The 23,439-nt window shown below is 39.0% G+C and overlaps 1 protein-coding gene across 7 annotated transcripts in view; it reads left to right on the top strand.

Moving 5' to 3' along the window:
- ADGRA1 (adhesion G protein-coupled receptor A1) overlaps positions 1-20,110 on the top strand; it is a 486,631-nt gene extending 466,521 nt beyond the window's left edge. For 3 of the 7 annotated variants that reach the window (XM_075935214.1, XM_075935215.1, XM_075935216.1), the window contains 2 exons: positions 7,486-7,581; positions 13,664-20,110. In XM_075935214.1, coding sequence (XP_075791329.1) covers positions 7,486-7,581; positions 13,664-14,885 — 1,318 coding nt within the window. In that variant the 3' untranslated portion in view covers positions 14,886-20,110. The remainder of the gene's footprint in view (positions 1-7,485; positions 7,582-13,663) is intronic. The other 4 variants (XM_075935211.1, XM_075935210.1, XM_075935212.1 and 1 more) reach the window with 3 other exon arrangements.
- Positions 20,111-23,439: the final 3,329 nt, after the last annotated feature.

Below are 23,439 nucleotides of genomic sequence, written 5' to 3'. Positions count from 1 at the left end.
GATAGCAAGCTAGGATGGAATGTCAGGTCTTCTTTGTCTGAATAACTTACGTATTTTCCACTTTCCCACTTCTCAGTGATTTAATTTTCGATAGCTGCTGGAACAAGGAGCTTGCCCTTCAGGCTAAACTATTGATTTCAGTGAGAGAGGAGAGACGAGTCATGAACTTAGGAGAAGGGAATAGAATACTAGTGAGTCTCCTATCTCCTGAGTCTCCTGTGTGTTGCCTTCCATTCTTCTTCTGCTGTTCTCAAAGATCTAATTTATAGGCTCTCCTGAGAGAGCCTCAGAACAAACCATCTGGCTCCACCGGTAAAGTCCTTGTAACTCAATTAGATTGCTTGTTTAGTTATTTCCTCATCTCTCCAGCTTCCCTCTATGCATGTGTAGTGTCAGAAATTTAAATTTCATGTGTTTTTGTGTCATGACAAATGAACAGTTCCACACATTTTCTTTGAAATTTGTTATTCTAATAATGTAATCTTAGGTTTGTGGTATATCTCATAGTATAATTATTGTCCAGATAGTTTCAGTACACTGTAGGTTGAATCTATGGTGCCATCTTTTGTGTTGTGAAGAAAAATCCCCAACAGTGAATAAAGTACTGCAGAAAGGGTTATACAAATGCTGCTTCTGTTACAAATGGGGCAAAGTGTTTTAAGATGTGTACATAGATTACAAAACATCAGACTGGCCACTCCATTTTAAATAAGAGAATTCAGACAGCGAAGAGAATTCTGCCAAATAAACAATGTTATTTAAAGGCCAAAATTAGCAAACAGTTTTGTAGGATTGGAGATGCTCTTTAGTACTAACCAGGAAACTGCACTGATGATTCTCCCCAATGACATACAGAGTTAGAGTAAATTACTTTTACAAATGACTTTTACATATTTCAGGTATAGGGGAACATAATCTGTGAATCACTGCCAGGGGCTTGAACAAAAATACAATATATTTCCCTTTGGTGATAATTTGGCTTGGTTCTTTGGCAGACAATGCAATTTACATTAAGTAGAACCTAATAAATCTATATTTTCTATTTAAAATGCAAGCTGATTCTATTGACAGCTATAAAACACTGATACTAATATAATGCTTTTCATAACTATGTATTAAATGTGGCAGAATATAAGGTCATAGAACTTATTATCATTATCTTTGTATGCGTTATTTTCCATTCAGCCTTGTATGATATAAAATGGCATTGTTGTAAATAGGCAGTTATCAGAATTTGTTGCCTAGATGAGAGGTTATGGGTTAATGGCTCTTTTCTCCTCACTAAAAGGCAGAAGGACATCTTGATAGTAATTGACTTTCTAAAGGTGTATTCTGTGATGCCTGGTGATGCAGTTGTGTTTGATTCAGCAAGCTGCAGCTGCAACAGAATTTTAAATAACAGCTCTACACTGATGTAGTCAAATGCCCAAAAGGAGAAATCAATGAATTGCGTATAACAAGAGTATTGGCCATTTTACTGATAGAAATTAACATTTTAAACAGTATTGAAAAGCTTGTTATTATTCCTAAAAAGAAGGTGACACAGAAAATGCATGTAAGCACAGAGGCTGGGGCAGGGGAGAACAAAGATCAACTGTGAATATTTTGGGAGAAAAAGGTATTTATTTTTTTACATTATATAATTCTCCTCAAAGGATTAGCACAATCATTTTTTCTCTATAATTTGAATCCTCATTTTGCATCCCTTTACTCATGCCCTTTATATTTTTAGAAAAATATAATTTGTGAATTTACTTTCTTTATATTTTGCAGATCACAAGTGGGCTGTAGAAACATTTTACTTACTTCATCATGACTAGTTCTTACTCATTTTGCCACTTAGTTATTATTCATTTATCCTGAGATGAAACCACTACATTTCTGCTACACTCATTCTGGGCCACATTCTGCCTGACCCTTACATGATAATTTATTCCCATACATGGCCCCTGCAAGGATCAAATAGGTTGCAGACCCTATTCTTAGGATCCACTCCAGACTCATAGGGTATGTCTACATTGCATTTGAACTTGCAAATGAAGCCTAGGATTTAAATATTCTGGGCTTTATTTGCATGTTCCTGGGTGCCGCCATTTTAAATGCCCCGTAGTTCGAACTACCTGCCCGCGGCTACACGCAGCACGGACTAGGTAGTTCGAATTAAAGCTCCTAATTCAAACTACCGTTACTCCTCCTGCAATGAGGAGTAACGGTAGTTCAAAGATATTTGGAGTTATTAATTGCATTATAGTTTGATGAACATTTTTTTTCTGGGCTGATTCCCTGTGCTGGCTCAGACAATGCCGCACAGGCACAGGCAGCAGAAAGCCTTCAAAAAACCATAGCAGACCCTGTATGGAGCATTGGCCATGGAAGGAACTTAACCGGGGAGACTGGGTATGTGTGGATTCTGATTCTCACATCAGGCCGCTTGCATTGGGAGGGACAATGGCAGAAGCTAAAGCTGAACTCCCTAAAGTGAATTACCCCAGCTAGTGTAGGAGTTGCAGTTGAAATAATACCTCACTGAACAAGGAAGCGTTAACCTAGTGGTCTGCGGTTTAGATTCAAAACCACTGTATTTCCCGGATCTTTGGTCCACAGTTGTCAATACTATTGTCATAAGAAATGTTTTGGTGGCAAGATGATATTTATTCAGTTTGAAAATATTAAAAAGAACACAATTCTTGCTGGCTTGATAGACCAGAGTATAGGCTATTAATTTATTCAGAAAACATGGACAAGCTTAGGATATTAGTTTTGTTTTTTCACAAAGATTTTAAAACCTTAGAACACTCTAATAGGTTATTTGACAACATTTGATAAGCTAAGAGCAGCATAGCTTCTGTCATTTAGCAATATGATTCAATTTAATGCTAAAAATTTCCAGCAAGCTGGAAATAGAACTCTGATTTATCAGAACTGGAGAGAAAAATATATTTTTGAAGTGAAATGAGTTACCTAAAGAGTGTGTATCTCTTAAGCTAAAATATTCATGTTGCACTTTTTCCTTTATAATCGAGTGTAGTAAGAATGACTCTCAGGACATTTCTACACTAGGAAATTATTTTGAAATAACTTATTTAGAAATAATATCTTCTGAATTAATTATTTCAAATTAGCATGTGCACTCTACAGAGAAGCTTCAAAATTAGTCCAAAGCAAGCTCTGTTAATGTGGACGCACTACCTCAACTTAGAACCCCAGGAAGCACTAGGGAGTAATTACTTTGACTCTGGGGAGTAGTTATTTCAAAATAGCAGAAGTGGAGTTACTGTTACTTTGAAATAACTATTTCAAAATAAGCGCTATTCCTCGTGGAAAGTAGGAGTTATTACTTCAAAATAACCAACCTGTTATTTTGAAATAACAGGCTTCGTAGTGTAGGCACTCTACTGATGGGCGTTTCCTTTTAGCAAGGCCAACAAAACAAAATTAACTTGGTATTTGTAGGCTAAGACATTTTGGGGACTTGATAATGCAAAAATTGGATACTTTTAATTTGAAGAATAGATCCATTTTCAAAATGCCATCACTTTTTAAACTCCTTTTCTACATTTTTTACTACATTTCCTGGAAAAACTCTTATCATGAGATGAGTTGTAGCCTGAAAAATTTCAGGGAGATTGGTTTGTTCTGGGAGAAATATACAAATCAAGTTTATAACCATGGGATAGCTACCACAGCTCCGTTATCTATCTATAGTATTCTGTCTGTGTATCAGTTATCACTGTGGCATTGGAGTAGCTCAAAATTTTCTGACCATTATTGAGCATTCTCATGAAGATGTTAAAATTAAATCCAGCATAATATATAAAACAGTTATATGCTCTGCTCGTTCTGTTTCCTGGATGGCATGTTGTGACCTATTCCCTTCATTTTACTCTAACATGGAAAGACAGCCTTGTATTTGAAGCCATGGTATAAAGAGGTCTGGTGCTATGAGAGATTTTCTGTGTGATCTTGGACAAACCACATTATCTCTCTTAGGTAGTTTTCTCATCAGCATGACAAAGTTAATAATGCTTATCGACTGCACAGGGGGTTTGTAAGGTTAAATCAATTAATGTTATCACACACTTTAATTTCCTCAGATGAAAGGTGCTCTGTAAGTACTAAATGTTACTAATTATTATCAACCTTTTCCCTCGCTTTTTTTATTCATTACTTTGTATTTTTATTCCTCTACTTTGTCACTTCTGTTTTGGGTTCTTCTTGGAAATTATTTTCATTTATAAGTTTTCTCCTTTTAATAATAAAACATTACATAATATCAAATGATTGAAAAAAATATTACATCACATAGTCCAGTCTCTTGCCAAATTGTCCCCAGCAGTATTTCCTCCAGGGTTTTGTCCAGTCACTTTTAATTACTCAAATAATGAGCCATCATCCACTTCTTTTGGCAGACTCTTCTAATATTTCATAGACCTAATTATAAATTGTCCAAATTTCTTAAACTGCTCGTTATATTCTTCTATCCTGAACAATGTCTCTTCCTCTTTGTTCAACCGTCCAATACTTGTTGTCTGTTGATTTATATAATCTTTACATACTCCTAATGTTCTGTGCACATTAATAAGAATATGTGATTCCTGCTCCAAAGTGCATATAACCTAGCTCTTATACCTTAACTCCCATTAGTCCATATTTTTGTCTTCCTTTTGCTTTGTGCCATTCGTCTTTACCCAGTTTCATTTCTTCATGGCATATCTTTTGGCATTTCCTATCCCTGAGGAGGCCTGAAACTACAGTTGAAGAATCATTTGAATAATATCATTTCTAGCCTCTGGGTTTTAAAAAAAAATAGCAATGAGATGGGGCAGGCACCGTACTGTGATAGATATCTGTACAGTGAACCTCGAGTGCAGAAAGCATTTGACTTCAACTTATGTCACTTCTAAAATATATTGTCCTGCTTCTAGCAGAGACAAGAGAGACATTTGGTTGGATATTACCACTTTTTTGGAGCATCCTATTGGTAACTGCTTCCAGGTCATCTGAGAATTATCAGAAGACAGCACAGTTACCCCCTATATGAAATATTTCTTTTAAAAACCTAAAAGAGATTAATATTTTATAGTGTACAAAATATACAATAGTAGAGTTTATAGGATTTAAGGATATACAGTCTGTGAGAGTATATTCATCCTAGAAGAAATGTGTGCATAGATAGAAAGTGAGATTAGAGAATGTAATGTAGTGATATTTTTGTAACTACTGTACATAAGGTTGAAATATGATTTTTCCATACAGTTCTGTACATTTCTATTTTTGTTTCTTATAATTTTTTCAGGCATATTGATCTGAAATTTTTCATGTTTTGTCTCTACCAGAGTCATTTAAAAATTGAAAACTTCATTCATCCAGTTTTGAATCGTGTGTGTGTAAAATAGATTAATTATATTATATTTGTCCTATCTGCTCAGATCACAGAAAGACTGCATGATTATAAAGCAGCAATGGCTGAATGGACTTGGCTTATTTTGAAGCAGTCTTTGAGGTCTAGCTGAGCCAAGTTTGAAGGAAATGTGTGTTAGTTGTAAAAGCTCAAAGTTTTTTTTCAGGCATATACAGGATGATTTTCTGTTAGGTGTTTTGTTTGTTTGTTTGTTTGTTTTTGTTAACAACTTGGAACTTTAGGGCAAAATGTGCTATAGGCTTTGCTGTGAGATTGTTCTGTTTATGACTGCTAATTTTGGATCTGGAAATCAAAAGAAACTGATTCATACTCTGGTTCTGATGAGCCTATTGCGTGATCTTGGGGCAATCACTTCCACCTGCTGTACCTCTGTTTCTCCAGTGTATACAAGTACTATTTTACAATGACTTTGATATTATTTAATGTTTGCAAATGGCTTTGGAAAATATAGGGACCTGACTCTGATCTCAGATCAGAAACTTACACAATAACATACTGTATGAGAAAAAGGTTCCCTTTTGTTCGAAGGAGCATGAGGTATTGTGTAGAGGAAAAAAAACAACCCCTTTCCACAGTGCAGAAGTGATGGAAAAGAAAGGAATTGTTTCTGCACAGAGAAAATCTGGTTTAACTTGGAGATGAGTGAGAAGATCTACACAGTAGCAACAGAGCTTTTAGGATCTGCAGGATGGACTTGTTTTTGTAGTTTGAATTATTTAATGCCCCTGTAGTCTACAGGTTCAAACCTAGGCAGAGTTATTTCAACCCTTCCTCCTAAATATAAACAAAGGGAATTCACTGGAGTTTACAGTGTGGATTTTTCAAACACTCTACAAACTAAAGTTTTCTGAGTGGATGTTAAAAAGCCTAACACTGTCTGTAAAATTAGAGTTTTCTCCTTGGTCCACTAAATAAAATTCCTTTCCACCATGACAACAATTCTGCAGTCTCCTGTGTGCCAGTTGGCTGTTGCTTTCTATCTCAGAGGTCACAGCAATTCAGTGCTGCATTATATGCATAATTTGCTGTTTGCTTTGGAAGGAAAGGTGCTGTACAAATGTACAATAATATTGCAGTACATTCTGATGAATTTGAACATAATAAATCTGGCTGGATGGCTGCTTCAAAGGGACAGCTATGAATTTGATTTAGCCTAATGATAGTGAATGATAATGACTGCTGCTTAACTGTGAGTGTTAGTATTAATTCCTCTTATTGGGATTAATTAAGTTCCAAGTAAAGTGGTGTTTAACCAGTTAAATGGGTGTGAAATGATGTGTTCCAATCTTGTAATACAAGTAGCCAAAGAAGGATAAAAACCTACTTTTTTTTCTAGATTTTTTTGTGAGGGCTTGGTCAGGGACTTTGAGATTTATCTCCATGAAAACAGATGCAGGATGAGGACATTAAATTGTTAGTAAGGGTGCTGTCCCACCATCCTTCACTAGTGAGAAGTAGGCAGAAGAAAATTTTAGCATCCTGATTGCTGTACATTAGGGGGAAGGGATTCCCTGTATGGAGGGCAAGCTCTGCCCAAATGAACCACCTTTTCCCTCCTTCCCCTACCTGAACTCCATTTCATAGTTTCAGCCAGGAAGCTATATTGTGATTCCAGCTCTGTAGAACAGAAGCTGCTGAGAAAATGTAGGTTGGATATAGACTATAAACAGCTGTCTTGGCTATGCTTTCTACAATTATAGTGCTTTTTATATTTTATGTATATAAAGCAAAAATGTTTAAGTGGGAGGAATAAATTATTATTTGAGATATTATAGTAACTTTCTCGTGTTTTTGAGTATAATTATATATATCGAAACTACAAGTCAAGAGATTGTGAGGCAATATTGAAATAGATTGATGTAAACATTAGCCCTCTGCTGTTTGCTTCATGTAGGGCTTTCAGGGTTTTCAAAACTGTTTTATTTTCTTGATGTGTCTGATCTTATCTTTTTGATATTTAATGTTTCAGACTATATTGTGTGTTGTTATCTTTTACAAAACATTAAAGAAGAAAAACTGTTTAAAAACAGAAAATTAAAGTATCAATTGTTATCTCTTGACAGATTTTATCTAATTAGTGGAGGTGTTCCTTTTATTATATGTGGGATCACAGCAGCGACCAACATCAATAATTATGGAATTGACGGCAATGCCCCATAGTAAGTATTATAATGAAATGCTCTCAGAAATAAGTACTATGTCTCTATCAGATGCTGATAAATGTTACTGCCTTTATAAAGGACAGAAACATAAAGTTTTAGATAAAATTCCATATTAGCTTGCATGGAATAATGGCTGTGAAAGATCATTGCTTTTGTTAAGGGTCTGATGCTTTGCTCGCTTACCATCAGTTTCATACCAGTTTGACTCTACTGATATAAGAGGACTTACATTTGCTGTACATCTGTGCAAATGAGAAGAGACTTGTTATTGCTACACTCACTGTAATCACGTTGTTGCATGTGTTGTAGAAAAAGGACTACAGCAGCCTATTAGAAGCAGCAAAATCCTGAATATACCTCTGGGCTGTGTCTACATTGGCATCCCTTTCCGGAAAAGGGATGTGTGACAAGGTGGCCCCTGCCATCCCTGTCCAACTCCCAAAGTCCCCGTTCTGTCGCTGCCGCTCCGGGGAAACGGCGGTTCCAATTGTCCTTACCGGCGGGGGGGGGGGGATAGCGGGGTCCGGGCCCTCCCTCACTCCCGGACCCCAGCCCAGGGCCCTAGGGTCAGGATCGATTAATCCTGCCCTACTGGGGGGGTGCTGGCCCGCAACCCACCAGCACGCCGGCTCCTTGCCCTGCCCTGGGCTACTTCCTACCCCCCCTTTCGCGGGCCTCCTTACCCACCTTGCGGCGCCGCTTGCTGCCGCGCTCCCAGCCTTGGCTCACCTGGGGTGCCCGGCATCTACCCCCCAGCGCCTGCCTCTACGCCCTGTGCTCCTCTCACTCCCCTGCTCCGCTCTTTCCCTTGCTCCTCCGCTCTGTTCCCCCCCCCGCTCCGCTCTCCCTCTCCCTCCCTCCTGCCGGCGGCCGCCAGCATTTTGAAATCCCCGCCCCTGGCGCGCCGACGTGGTTACGTCACCCGCCGCGCACCCGGGCTCCGCCTCCTGGCCCCTCTCCCCCCAGCCCGTGGCCGACGTGGAATCCCTGGCACCGCCGCCCAGCTGAGCGGCGGCGGCCGAACATATGGCTCATGTGCCCCTCAGGTGGGCGTCCTCCTGAGGCCGGCCAGGGCGACCACGGGTTTAGTGCGGGGCAGGGTCGCCTCCAAGGGAGGGGGCGGACCCTCTCCGTCACAGGATGCTAATGAGACACTTCAGAATTTTAAATCCGCAGGGATTTAAATATCCCCCGTGGCATTTGCATTTACATGGCTGCCGCTTTTTTCCGGCCCGGGATTTTTGCCGGAGAAAAGCGCCAGTGTAGACGCGATTCTCTGGAAAATAAGCCCTTTCCCTATTCCTTTCAAGTAGGAATAAGGGATCTTCCGGAAAAGGGCTTATTTTCCAGTGGTCTACACTGGCGCTTTTCTCTGGCAAAAACCCCAAGCCGGAAAAAAGTGGCAGCCATGTAAATGCAAATGCCACGGGGGATATTTAAATCCCCCGCGGATTTGCAATTCCGAAGTGTGTCATTAGCATCCCTTTTCCGGAAAAGGATGCCAATGTAGACACAGCCCTACTGTTTGATCTACCATGTATTCTCCTATTCAAACTAGTGTGACCAGACTGTAACTAGTTCTGCTTGAGTTTGTGCAGGGTGAGATGTGACAGTTCGCCATGACCCTTCTTAGTCCTTGCACTCCATGCGACAACCATTCACAGTGCTGTCTGACTCTCATTAGAGAGTCCCTAAAGTGGACAATGATGAAAGGTCACCCCCTTTGACACCAGCTGGTATAAGATGAATAAGTACCACAGTTCACTGAGCTTACCAGAACTCGCCATATACATGCACCTTTCTGGTGGCCCTGCACATTTTGCTTAGTATCATGACTACTACAAAATATCTAGTGCATGGCATTTTTAAAGCAGTGCTATTGACACTTTTAGCCCCCACCCTTAAGAGGAGATAAAGACTATTCTTTGTAAACTATAATCTTTAATGTAATATCAACAACATTATTTTTAAAAATCCTTGTCCATAGTTTTTGCCTTTAAAGCATTCTTGGGTTTTCAGCAACCAGAACCAGTTCAGCAATTTTGTTTTGTAGTTTTGACCCAACATTAGTATCTAAGGTGCCTGAACAGTAAGAGGCTTGGAAACTGATTGCATGGAGATGATTCATCATGCCAGTGATCAGTGCACTAATGGATGTTTCAATCCATTGTGTCAATACAGGATTACTGATTCTTGGAAGGGCTTCAGTTTCAATTAATGCTATAATGTTTTGAAAATACGTCTTGATACATCTCAAACCGGCCATGGAAAGAGTGGAAATAGAGTTGTCTGGAAATAAAGTGAAAGGGCTAATAATTAAATATTTAACCCATCAAAATCATTTTCATAGAGAATTAATTTGTAATTCTGATATAGGTTGAACTTCTCTAGTTTGGAATCCTCAGGAGCTGACTAGTGTCAAACCAGAAAGTTTGCTGAACCATAGGAAATCATTATTGTTAAGCAGCATTATCCACACTTCCATTGCTTACTGGGCTCTTAGAAGACATTTTGGGGTAAAATAGAGGAAAATAGCAGCCCAGAATACTGAAAGGCAGGCATGGTGGCTATAAACCAACTCTGTGGGATGCGGGAAACTTGACCACACCCATGATAAGTGGACATCGGCTAACTAAAATCATGTTGGACCATGGACGTTGCCAGACCAGAGAGTGATGGTCTAGAGAGGTTCAGCTTATGGTAAATTTGTAGAGACCATAGGTACCTACTCAGACCATCCCTGTCATATATTCAAAACATATTTATTCAAACATATATAATTAGACAATCACTATAATCAACAACATATTAAATACTTGATTATTTATCCTCATAGATCTGTGAGACATTTTCTATTTTGGCACAATTACAGAGGTTGTACTTCTGTAATCACTTTAATCACAGACAATCAATACCAGATATCACAATCCGTGAAAGAACGGGAAAGCAGGTGAGGGATGGTAATAAAATTATCTAGGAAAAGTACAAATTGAACGACAGCACAGTGGGTTATGTGCCTGATAAATTATTAATAATGTTAATACAAAAAATGATTGCATTAAGAGATGCAGTAACATTTTTCATAGAACTGAGGAACTGATTTTTGAAGTGATCCATGATGAGATTCCACTTGAAATAACAGCATCCTGAGACAATATTCTACTGGGGAAAAGTTTCACTTTACATCAGATGTACAACATCTTATTTAATGTTTCTCTGCCTGTTCCCTGCCCTGACTCCTGCACTCCATATGCTCTCTACTCTGAGCCCTCCATACCTGCAGTTCCCTGCCCTGAGCCCCTCCTCATGCCCCCAACCATGACTCATGTACCCATCACAACCCCAGTCCTGACTCCTGCACCTCCCACATCCTCCCTGCCCTGAGCACCCTTCACTCTCTGCCCTTACTTCTGAACCCCCACATCCCCAAACTTTGACTCCTACACTCCACCCCACACTTAAATTTCTTCTAGGTATTGTCATATCACACCCTCCCCATCCCACTGTCCTGAATCCCTTCTCCCTCCCCCCAGAGAGTACAACACAATAGTATTATTAGTGAATGAGCCTTTTGATGGTATAGCTGATGTGGTTCAGTTCTGTGAGGGTGTCACTAGGGTAGATGTGTGGACAGATTTGGCAATGGGGTTTGTTGCAGGGATAGGTTCTTGGATTAGTGTTTCTGTTGTGAGGTGTGAAGTTGATGGTGAGTATTTGCCTCAGGTTGTGGGGGCTGCCTGCAAGTGAGGACTGGCCTGCCTCTCAAGGTGTGTGAGAGCAAGGGATCATCATCGCTGATGGATTGTAGATCCTTGGTGATAGGAAGGAGATGTTTTAGTTGGGGGCTGAAGGTAATGGGTAGAGGTGTTCTGCTGCTTTATTTGTTGGGTCTTTCATGTTGTAGGTGACTTCTAAGTATTCACCTGGCTTTATCAATCTGTTTCTTCACTTCTCCAAATGGGTATTGTAGTTTTAACAATGCTTGATATAGATCCCATAGGTATTTGTCTTTGTCTGAGAGACTGGAGCAAATGTTGCTGTATTTTAGACACTGACTAGACACTGGATCATGTGATGTGATTTGCATGAAAGCTGGAGGTGTGTAAGTAAATATAGTGGTCAGTAGGTTACCAGTATAGAGTGGTGTTTATGTAAACATCAGTTATTTCTACTGTAGTATCCAGGAAGTGGATCTCCTGAGTGGACTGTTCCAGGCTGAGATTGATTGGTGAGGTAGAAATTATTGAAATCTCGATAGAATTCTTCAAGGGCCTCCTTCCCATGGTCCAGATGATGAAGATGTCATCCGTGTAGTGTAAATAGAGGAGAGGCACTTGGAGATAGGAGCGGAGAAAGTGTTGTTCTAAGTCAGCCACAAAAATGTTGGCATACTGTAGGGTCATGTGGGTATCCATGGCAGTGCCTCTGACTTGAAGATATAAATCATCCCCAAAGCTGAAATGGGTGTGGGTGAGAACAAAAGCACAAAATTCAGAAACCATTTGTGCTGTGGCATCATTGGATATATAGTTCCTGATGGCTTGTAGTCCATCTTTATGTGAAATGTTCGTGTAAAGAGCTTCTACATCTATAGTGGCTAGAATTGTTTTTTTGGGGGGAGAGGGGAAAGATCACCAATGGATTATAGTTTCCTCAGGAAGTCAGTGCTGTCTTGAAGGTAGCTGGGAGCATTGGGAGCATAGGACCTGAGGAGGGAGTCAATATAGTAAGACTCCAAAGCCAAAGATGATGGGTTATCCCAGACTTCCAGGTTTATGGATCTTGGGTAGCAGATAGACTATCCCTGGTATGTGCTCCCAAGATGTATATCTGAGAATTTGTTCCTGTGATTCCACTGGTAGTTTCTTGAGTAGATGGTGTAGTTTCTTTTGAAACTCCTCAGTGGGATCAGAGGATAGCAGCCTGTAGAATGAATGTTGGAGAGTTGTCTAACAGCTTCCTGTTCATAATCTGACCTATTCATGATGACTAGGGCAACTTCTTTATCAGCTTTTTAAATTATAATGTCACTGTTTTGTTTGAGCATGTAGATGGTGTAGCATTCTGCATGGCTGAGGTTATGGGGCAAGTGATAATGCTTGTTACAATCTCAGCCTGTGCACAAATTGGGGGTAGCACTATGTAGAAGTCCAGATGGTTGCAACCATCAAGCAGAGTCCATGTAGAATCCTACTTTCCGTGGCATTAGTAGGATGGCATCTGTTGGTCAGTGTGTTGTTCAGGGGACTGGTGGAAACATTCCCTAAGTCAGAGATGGCAAAAGTAGGCTTTTAGGTCACCACAGAACTGTATCTTGTATGGGGAAGATGATGGGGTAGAAAGAGAGTTCCCAGGATAGGGCAGACTGTTCTATTGGGCTAAGTGTATAGCTGGAAAAATTAGTAATATTGTTGGATGAGCTTGAAATGCCACTGTTGTGGGCCCTTGTGGCATGTAGAAGTTTGGATAGTTTAGTGTCCTTTTTTTCTATAGAGAAGAAAAATGTGAGTTGTAAATGGCTTGTCTTGTGTTACTCAAGTTCAGCCATGTAGAAGATTGTGTTGGAGGTTGGTTTTGTAAGAGAGTCTGTGGATTTGAGAGCTCTTTCTTGATCTTTTTCTGTATGCTGTACAGGATGCGGATCAGATGATTTTGTAGTTTCTTTAAGAGCATGTGGCAGTTTCTCACTGTAGTCTGTGTAGTATGTAAATTGTAATGGATTTTCACCTTCCGTCCTTTTGGTATGATGTCCATCTATTTGCACTTGGAAAGGAAGATAAGTCTCTCTGCATTTGGGCAAGTTTTTTTGTGAAGCTGATGAATGTCCACTTCAAATACGTGTTTAATGGGGCTGAAGGTGATGACTCAGAATAATGAACCTTAATTATCATATTCTCTCCCTCCCATCACAAAAGTTTCCTTCAACATTAATGGGAGCTGTTCTTACACATCAACTGGATAACATGCTGTTAAAGCAAAACCAATGTATTTACATATAAGAAGTCCATTATGTCAAATTTGAGTTTAAAATTATTTTTATTTTTTACTTTTTGTTTTTATTTCTTTGTTTTGTTTACAGCTGTTGGATGGCTTGGGAACCCAGCCTTGGTGCATTTTATGGGCCAGTTGCATTCATTGTGCTGGTCACCTGTGTTTATTTTCTCTGCACATACGTGCAATTGAAGCGTCATCCAGAACGCAAGTATGAATTAAAAGAAAGGACAGAAGATCAGCAAAGGTTAGCAAGTACTGAAATGGGCCATAGTCATATTACAGATTCTGGATCAGTTTCCCAGACAACATGCTCCATGATTTCTTCTTCGTTGTTAGAAAACGAGCACTCGTTTAAGGCTCAGCTTCGAGCTGCAGCGTTCACTTTGTTCTTGTTTACTGCCACTTGGACCTTTGGAGCACTTGCTGTATCTCAAGGACATTTCTTAGATATGATCTTTAGCTGCCTCTATGGAGCATTTTGTGTGACCCTGGGGCTTTTCATCCTTATCCATCACTGTGCAAAGCGAGATGATGTATGGCATTGCTGGTGGTCGTGTTGCCCATCTAGAAGAAGCACATATTCTGTACAAGTTAATGTCCGCCCAAAGGTTAATGTCAATGGGGACACGCAGGTGCATGCACCTTGTCTTCAAGAGTCACCATGTCCTAACAAAGCAGCTGGTTTTAATCATCCATCTGCTAGTCACTGCAAGCTTACTAATCTACAAGCTGTTCAAAACCATGTTAACTGCCTTTCACCAGTTACACCTTGTTGTGCAAAAATGCACTGTGATCAACTTTTGGATGATGAAGCTCATATACACGTGCATAATGAGGGAACTTTCAGGCCCAACATGCACATTCACAGATGTCTGAAAAGCAGAACTAAACCACGTTACTTCAGTCGACATAGATCTGCAGGAGAAAGAGAATATGCCTACCATATTCCTTCAAGCATTGATGGCAGCATCCACAGTTCACATACAGACAGTCCACACAGTACTCATGATAGTCAGTCAGGTCACAGACGAGCTTGCTGTGCGAAAAGCGATGCCTATCCTACTATCAACCAGCCTGAAAGTAGCGATGCAAGTACTGTAATATACAGTTGTGCTAAAATCCCAGAAAGTGACACTGTGCACCACACAGCTCATTTTGAGATGCATCCCCGGACACAATCATTACCATTTAATACAACTAATCACAATGGACTTCTCAAGGGAAATGTACATGAAGCCATGATATACAGTTCAGATAGTACAGGAAATATCAAAACTGGTCCTTGGAAGAATGAAACTACTGTGTAGTTCATGGGCCATTATATTGTCTTTTTCAACTTAGATCATCTTCAGTTTTATTTTTATTTTAAACTGAATAAGATTATATGTTTGTGTGGCACATCAACAAATTGTACAGGTTTTCCGCCTTTATTTCTGTTTTCTGAATAAGAGACTAAAAGAGAGAAATAGCGGCAGAGTTTTAAAAGCGAAGTTATTTTTAAAAGAATGTTAGAAAATTGTTCTGGGAGAGCATTTGAAATGGAAGCCTAGAGTACTGAATAGAGGAGGCAATATCCTTTTGTTACAAAGAACTGTATTTCTTTAGAAATACATCACTTTTAATTACTTTATTTTTTTTTAATTCTGTGGTAACTTCAGACTCTTTTATATACATATCAGCATCTTTTACTTATTTATTTTTGTAGCAAAATATTATTACTGTGTCATAGATTTTAATCAGAAGTTATAATAGTGAAAATGAGGAGCAGGATTTTATAAAATTATTAATACAGCTTTTTAGACCTACAAAGTGATACTGCCTCTAAAGATCTTCTGTAGCATATGGCCTGTAAAATCATGTAATGTACAGTCTCTGTTATGTCTCTTTTCTTGTTGGAGAGAAGTACTAGGTAATGTCTGTTACATATATGGTGCTGTATTGGTTGTATTTTGCATGACATATGTCAGGATATACCATTTGCTGTTTTCTAGTGTTACATGTGTAAAAACAAGTATTGTAAAAGGCGGTGGAAACCCTGTTGGTATTAATCTAGAGCATTATGAATCTACAAAAAAAATCACTACTGCACTAGTTTAAGTGGCACAATCCTTTGTATAAGGTTATATGATAGCTTTGATAAGGGTCCACTCTAATGTCTTTACAGAGCATGCACTACTCATTGTATGTGACACTGTGCAGTGTAATAGCAATTGTCTCAACAAATTTTACACTTCTTTGTAAAGTATGCCTTTTGAACAAATCTGTAAGCTGTTTCACAATAACCTTTCAACATCTGTTTAGGTAGAACAATTTTATCATTAACTCTTTGAGGACTACTGTCATTTTCTTAAAAATAGCTTATTCTCGTTCAGACAGACTGTATATACTATATCGTCTATTTAATCATATGAGCAACGTAGTCCAGAGTTGTTAGGAAAGAGAATGTTTAATCATTTTCAAGAAACATAACTTTCTAGATACTAATTTATTAATTTCACATCTTATGTGAAAGCCACTTTCCCTCCCAGCAAATTTCAGACTATCTTTATCCTTAAATGCAAATTTGACCTTCAAAAGCAGTTACTTGTGTTCATTGATTCTGCTTGACCGTAGGGCATTTTAGGGTCACTAACATTCTCTGTTAACAAGGCTTTTGGCAATAGGTTTTTTATATTTCCATGAATGTCTGGACACAAAACATCAACTCATAGGGCAGATCCGAATTATAATTATCTATATGTCAAATGAAACTACTTTTTAAAACAAAAAGGCTGCAAAATAAGAATGAGTTATATAATGTGAATAGAAACATAGCGCTGGAAGAAAAATGTCTGCAATGAAAGGAGAAAGTGGTTCCATAAATAAAAAGACAAAGCACAATGCTGTATGGCCATATGAACAAGAAGTCTGTCATATCCTAACACAGGCTTGGGTAACTGAGACATTGCTATAGAGAACAGAACAAATAATAAAAGCCCCTTGATGGGGCATCAATTTAAAATGTATATTTTGCAGAAATCCTTACATGCTTCAATTCATCATTTATTTACTAGCTGCAGTTTATTAGCCATACTCTTTTTTTAAATTATGTAGGAATATATTTCCTAACAGAGTACATTTAAATGACAATTATAATTGTTGTAATGTTATAAATGTGCATAAGTCAGATGAATGTGTTCTGCAGTGTTGCAGGTGGGAATTAGTACTCAAAGGGTTAATGCTCAGTATCTGAGTGCAAGAAATCTTGTTTTTCTGTATTTTTGTAAATTTGAAATATATATTGTAAACTACAGCAGTGTAATGTACCCATTTCATATTATGTATGTCTTTAAAAGGTGAGCAGGAAGAATGCACTAGGTGGTTGTGAGTTTTAAATCAGTATACAACCTTTTCAGGACAGCTTCTTTAAATGATTGGATGGGTTTAAAAAAGTATGCTTTATTATGTATATGCTGTATGTGCTTGAACTGTCTAAATACAGTATTTTTCATTGTTTGCATAATTCATTATTTTATGTTTAATAATTATTTTCATTTTAATATTATTTTATTCTCATTTCACATAGACAGTGAGCCCTAAGCAAGCATAGACATAATGCTAAATACCACTTCTCTGTGTCTCAGCAGTGCATTTCTGTTCTGTAATCCTAGAAGGTCTGCAGACATTATGCAAAATATTCCACATATATGACCAGGTGAAATATTCACTTTGCTAGAACACTCAGTGAGGTTCTTTATTTAGCTTGTGTTTCTGTCACCTGTGTTGTTTTGTCTAAGAGGCTTGTGTATGATCTCCGTAATGGCTTACAAAGAAGTAAAATAGGTGCTGCTTTCCACAGACTTATGTGATAAATCTCTCTGGAAAATTACGTTAAATATGAAAACACCTTTCTTGTGTTAAAACATGAATTCAGTAAATATTTCGGGGCTAATTTGGAAAAGATGTGTTATGCAATAATCTGCATATTATTTTTTCAGAAATATATAACTACAGAGTAGGAGAACATGATATTAAATAAATTAAAATTGTTTTATAACATCAGATTCGACCAAAATTCTTTCTGTGCTTTTGAATTTTTTTCCAATCAAATGGGATCATTTTTTTTGTTTTTGTTTTTGTTTTTTGGAGGGGGGGGTCACTTAGAGTCAGTGAATCATAATAACTTTTCCTGATATCTTATGACATAAAGACAAAGCCTGTGAAATATGTATAATATAGCAGATATATTGTACTAACAAATTCCTTTATCAACATGCACATGTAATCCACCTGAGTACTAATATTAGTTTTAGTTGTGCATGAATAACACAAAGTGCCTGAACAGATTTTATAGATTACTTCCTGGTCTGGGACCAAGCATGAAAAATTTCAGCCCTAAAGGTCATTGTCTGAGACTGATACAAGCAACTGACAATAAGGGGTTAAAATTAAAGTTCTGTTTTATTCATCGCTGTTTGAGATAGAATAATGACCTAGATGGACCATGATTCAGTGGGGCAATTAATGTTTTCTATGTAACTCCCATGACGATATAATCCAAGAGGCATAAACTTTTTAAAAATTCTCTGCCTGACAGATCATTTCAAGGTTGGCAATTCACATTTATACTGAACTCTAAATAAAGGTAATTAACAGGGGTCAAATGTATTAATCCAGTTTCTTATGACAGATGTATTCTTAACTCTGTGTACATACACAGCCTCCAGCTTTAATTAGTTCAATTTTGGGCATCTGAAAGTGGCTTTCTTTTAAGATTTGGATCAAGGCACACATGCAGCTTTGCATGAAGAATTCCTGCTCAATCTCATGTGAAAAAAGTCAATATGGAACTAAATTAGGAATGTTTGAAAATTATGTATGTGGGCTATTCCCATATGTTCACACAGTCATTTTCACCATTATGTCTAAGCAACTTTTGCTTTAAGACTCAGGAACAGATCCTGGTCCAGGAGCATCCAGAGCCCAGATGGAGATAAACAGTCTGGAAAAGCAATGTGGCCAGAGAAGCCTAAGTATATTATGAGGGAAACATCCCCTGAGGTTCATCCATACAGTTGCTCAATGACTGGCACCCTTTGGTCCAGACCCTTGGAAGGAATCCATAATGCTGTACTCCCTGAGCACTTGGGGATACTGTTGTGGAGGCCTTGTTAGTGCTCGATGCTGCTTTGTATCCACAGTAAAGACTGTTCCTTCTTTCAGAGAATCAGTTGGGGAGCCTAGATAAGTCTAAGCAGACTTTTAAAATCAAGTTCAAGAATGAGATGTCAACAGAAGCTATTGGTGTGCATTGTAGACAAGAATCACCTACTTTTGGAGAGCCAGCTGCACTCTTATCAAGGTATACATCTGAGTGTGTAAAACACAGAGATAAATTTTGGTCCCCTCTTCTCTTCCCTCCTTCTCTTCTCTGCAGAGATTACTGCAACTCCTGGGGAAAGTGACTAACTTCGCTCCTACCTACCCACACACTAGGATTGGTCTAGTCCAAGAATTGTCCTCAGGATTGGTCTAATCCAAGCAGACAGCATAAATTAAATAAAAGTGCTAAAGCAGCTCATTCTGCTGTCCAATGGAAAAGGTCAGGATTTGCCCTTCAAGCTTTGGCAGTTTCCAATCCCTGCCCTTACTCCTTCTCAGTCTCATTCTCCTTTTCCAGCAAGTGACAGTAACACCCCTCCATTCCTAGACACAAAGGCCACCCTCCTGCCAAATTTCAACTCTTTGATGCAAAGCTTGGATGAACCAGAGCTGTTCAATAAAAAGATCACCAGAATTTTCTCTGGCTTTATGGTGTTAATGGCTGAACGAGTTTTGGGTGACATTTTATAAATAAATTCAGGCTGAGGCAGACAGACATCCTGGAAAAATTCAGCAAGCTTAGTTAGTGTGCAGCAAAATTACAAGCAATTTAAAGCAGTGCATTATAACAGGAAGTGTAAGGCAACCTTCATAAATAGTGCATTCATCTAGGAATGAGAACAGTTCGCAAATCTGAGATTATCCTCTTTTCTTTTCCTCCCAGAGTAGGCCACAAAGGTTAGTTCTTCAATTTTCTAACTGTATCCTTCAGGTATTGCTTAGTCTTAGTAGTCTCAGAGGAGTAGTAGTGTTAGTCTGTAACTTTAAAAACAACAAGTAGTCCTATGGCACCTTAGGGTTCGTCTATACTGTGGCACTATTTCGGGATACTTGCTGTACCCCAAAATAGCTATTCTGCATCTTTGAAACAAGCACGTTATTTTGAAATATAATGGGCTCACTATACCAATATACCTGTAAACCTCATTCCATTAAGATTAAGGGACGTTTCAGAATAGCAGTTTCTTTCAAAATTTGGCGCTGTGTAGAGAGCGCCAGATTATGAAATAAGCTATTTCAAAATTAACTCAAAATAAGTTATGCAATTTGTGTAGGTCAAATTGTGTAGCTTATTTCGAGCTAAGGATGCAGTGTAGATTTACCTTTAGAGTGTGTCTAGACTACATTCCTTTTTCAAAAGAGGAATGCAAATGAGGGAAATTGAAAATGCAAATGAAGCACTGATTACAAATCTCACACTTCATTTGCATAATCTCTTCTGATCACTTTTTTGGAAGAGATTTTTTTGGGGGAAAAAAGCAGTCTAGACAGGGTTCTTTCGGGAAAAAAAAACCATTTTTGAAAGAACTCTTATTCTTGAAAAAATGAGGTTTGCAGAGTTCTTTTGAAAAAGAAAAGGATTTTTTTCCGAAAGAACCCCATCTAGACTGCTTTTTTTTTTTTTTTTAGTATCTCTTCTGAAAAAGCGATTGGACGAGATTATGCAAATGAAAATGCAAGATTTGTAAATCATCACTTCATTTGCATTTTCTATTTCCCTTATTTGCATTCCTCTTTCAAAAGAGGAATGTAGTCTAAACACACCCTCAGGGTATGTCTACACTACCCCCCTAGTTCGAACTAGGGGGGATAATGTAGTCATACGGAGTTGCAAATGAAGCCCGGGATTTGAATTTCCCGGGCTTCATTTGCATAAAGCCGGCCGGCGCCATTTTTAAATGCCGGCTAGTTCGGACTCCGTGCCGCGCGGCTACATGCTGTATGCCTCATGGAAAGAGGAGTACAGCTAGTTCAGATTAGGAAGCCTAATCCAAACTAGCTAGTCCGTGCTGCGTGTAGCCACGGGGCACGGAGTCCGAACTAGCCGGCATTTAAAAAACTGGCCGGCTTTATGCAAATGAAGCCCGGGAAATTCAAATCCCGGGCTTCATTTTCAACTCCGTATGACTACATTACCCCCCCCCCCCAGTTCGAACAAGGGGGGTAGTATAGACATACCTTCAGAGACTAACAAATCCATATATGTATAGAGTCATGAGCTTTCGTGGGCAAAACCTACTTCTTTAGATGAACTTGAGTGTATCCCATGGTCAGAGACTGGAAAGGAGAGAAACAGAGACTTGGACAGTGAGCTGGAGTAGGAGACTGAGACTGGGTAGGCAAGGAGACAGAGATATGAAGCCTGAGGAGGGGAGACAAGGATTTTGTCCCTCTATTTATTTCTGTTCTCTCTCTCTCAAGTTCCCCAATGTGCCACTCTGGTTAGAAGACTGCACCCAAGGTTCTTTGTTGCTGATGAGGATACTAAAAAAATTTCTTCAGCAAAGGAATTAGGCTTCATCACCAACTCAGGCACAGTGTTTACTTCAGCACTGACTTCACAGTGCTGGCCTTTGTACTGACAGGATTACATCACAGCGCAGAGCTAAGCTTCTTTTTCCTTTCATTCAGGAAACTACATTTTAGGGCCTCAGACTATAAGGGGTCTCTAAATACAAAAAAATTACTAGCTTTTTGTTGCATCTGCACCGATGTCCCAGTATATATGCAAATATAAAACTTTATTATTTCTATTTTCATTGTCCTTTCTGTTAGAATAATACACATTTTTGGTAATACAGGCAGTCCCCGGGTTACATGGATCCGACTTACATCGGATTCCTACTTACAAACGGGGTGAGGCAACCCCGCACTAGCTGCTTCCCCCCAGCAGACTAGGGAGACGCGAAGCTAGCGCCTCCCCCCCATAGCAGACCAGGGAGACGTGGAGCGGCTTTTCTCAACAGACACCTCAGCTTGATAATAAAGGACTGAGGGAAGTGAGGTGTGGGAGAATAAAACTGAGCTCTGGAGAAATGTTTGGCTAGAGTTTCCCCTACAATATGTACCAGTTCCGACTTACATACAAATTCAATTTAAGAACAAACCTACAGTCCCTATCTTGTACGTAACCCGGGGACTGCCTGTACTATGGAGCCTCTTAAACTTGACACCGTTTAGGGCCTCAGCATGTTTCTGCTAACAAAATTTTGAAGTTTTAAACTGCACCCACTATTCTATTTGCTAGATAAGTTGTGATATTGCAAGAAACCCAATGGGGATGCTCCCATGCCTTATCTGTAATGATCTGGAGATAAGTAACAACAGCTTTAAATTGTTTTCATGTTTTTTAATTTGCAAGAGCAAATTAAGCAGTAAACCAGAGCAGTGCAAAGTTGCCAGGAAAACCTGGCTGTTTAATTGGGGTGTACCACTGACTTGCATTGTCAGAGTACTAAAAAGCAGCAGAAGTGTACTAGTGAAACTAGCACATAGTTTGCAATTACTCTACTGGTTCAAGGAACTGTGGTGCTATGATTACTTTCCAAGAACTGATGCCCATCAATGTGCAGTCATGTAGATTTTAAAGACAAGTGACAATTGAGTCAAGTAATCTACCAATGACAATGCTGAAACATATAACCAATCTTGCTCTGATGAGAGGCATTACAACGAATAGAATTGTGGCATGCAACATGCGTCTAGATGAAGGCTGATGATTGGTTGAGTTAGCTCTGATGTTATAATGGTACCACTTTAGAGTTAACAGAACCTGTCTGTAGTTTATCATCATAATAATCTGATACATCAATCATAAATCATTTATCTTTACTACAATGTCATTTCCTGTACAGAAGATTCAACATTTGAAATCTGTGTAATTTTGTTATTAAGACCATTCATGGCACCGAAAAGTGTGACGAAGGCCTGTAATGCCTCTTTCTGCACTGCCCAAGTATCTATAGGATGTAGAAACAGGAGAGGGGGACAGTTCTAAAGTTTCTGTGCTCTGGGCTCATTTTGTGGTACTACTCAGGGCTCCTGACTCCTCCTCCTGAGGTGCTCAAGTATAAAGCCACTTGGCAGTGTCCCAACTGTCAGATAAGGGGGCTACCACATCCAGGCAGCAGGTTCCACCCTGAAGCTCACAAATAATTCAAACTCACACCAGCAAACATAGCTATAAACTGTTTGTACAGATTTGATTATAGAGGAATATGCAATAAATAAAAGTATTAGATGATTAAAATGACTAGAAATATGAAGGATGATTTTTAATTACTAATAGCTATGCTGGCAAGTACACTAGGTCCCATGGCCCCACACTGCCCAATGTTTCTAAATAAAAATATCTCCCCCCTCAGTTCTGTCTGTGTCACACATCTCAGGTACCCAAGTGGTATACTTGGAGACTATGTCTAAACTACACTGATCTATTGGAAAAAGGTATTCAAATTGTGCTCCGCAATTTGCCTACCTTTTTCCAATAGTTTTTAGATACAAGAGGCTTTTCCATCTACGATGGGCCAAATTTCAGAACAGCCTCCTCTTCAGAAGATCCCTTCTTCCTCATGGAAGGAAGAAGACAAGACTTCCAAAAGAGCACGTCTGCTCTTCTGCAAAAAAAGGCCGAAGAGCAGACATGTTCCCCAGACACGGCAGAGTTTTTCCAGGATACCTCTAGTATCCTGGAAAAAAACCTTAGTGAAGACATAGCCG

The sequence above is a fragment of the Pelodiscus sinensis genome, chromosome 8 (assembly GCF_049634645.1).
Source record: "Pelodiscus sinensis isolate JC-2024 chromosome 8, ASM4963464v1, whole genome shotgun sequence".
Lineage (NCBI taxonomy): Eukaryota > Metazoa > Chordata > Testudines > Trionychidae > Pelodiscus > Pelodiscus sinensis.
Note: the sequence above shows the minus strand (reverse complement) of the source record. Positions and strands in the feature narration are given on the sequence as shown.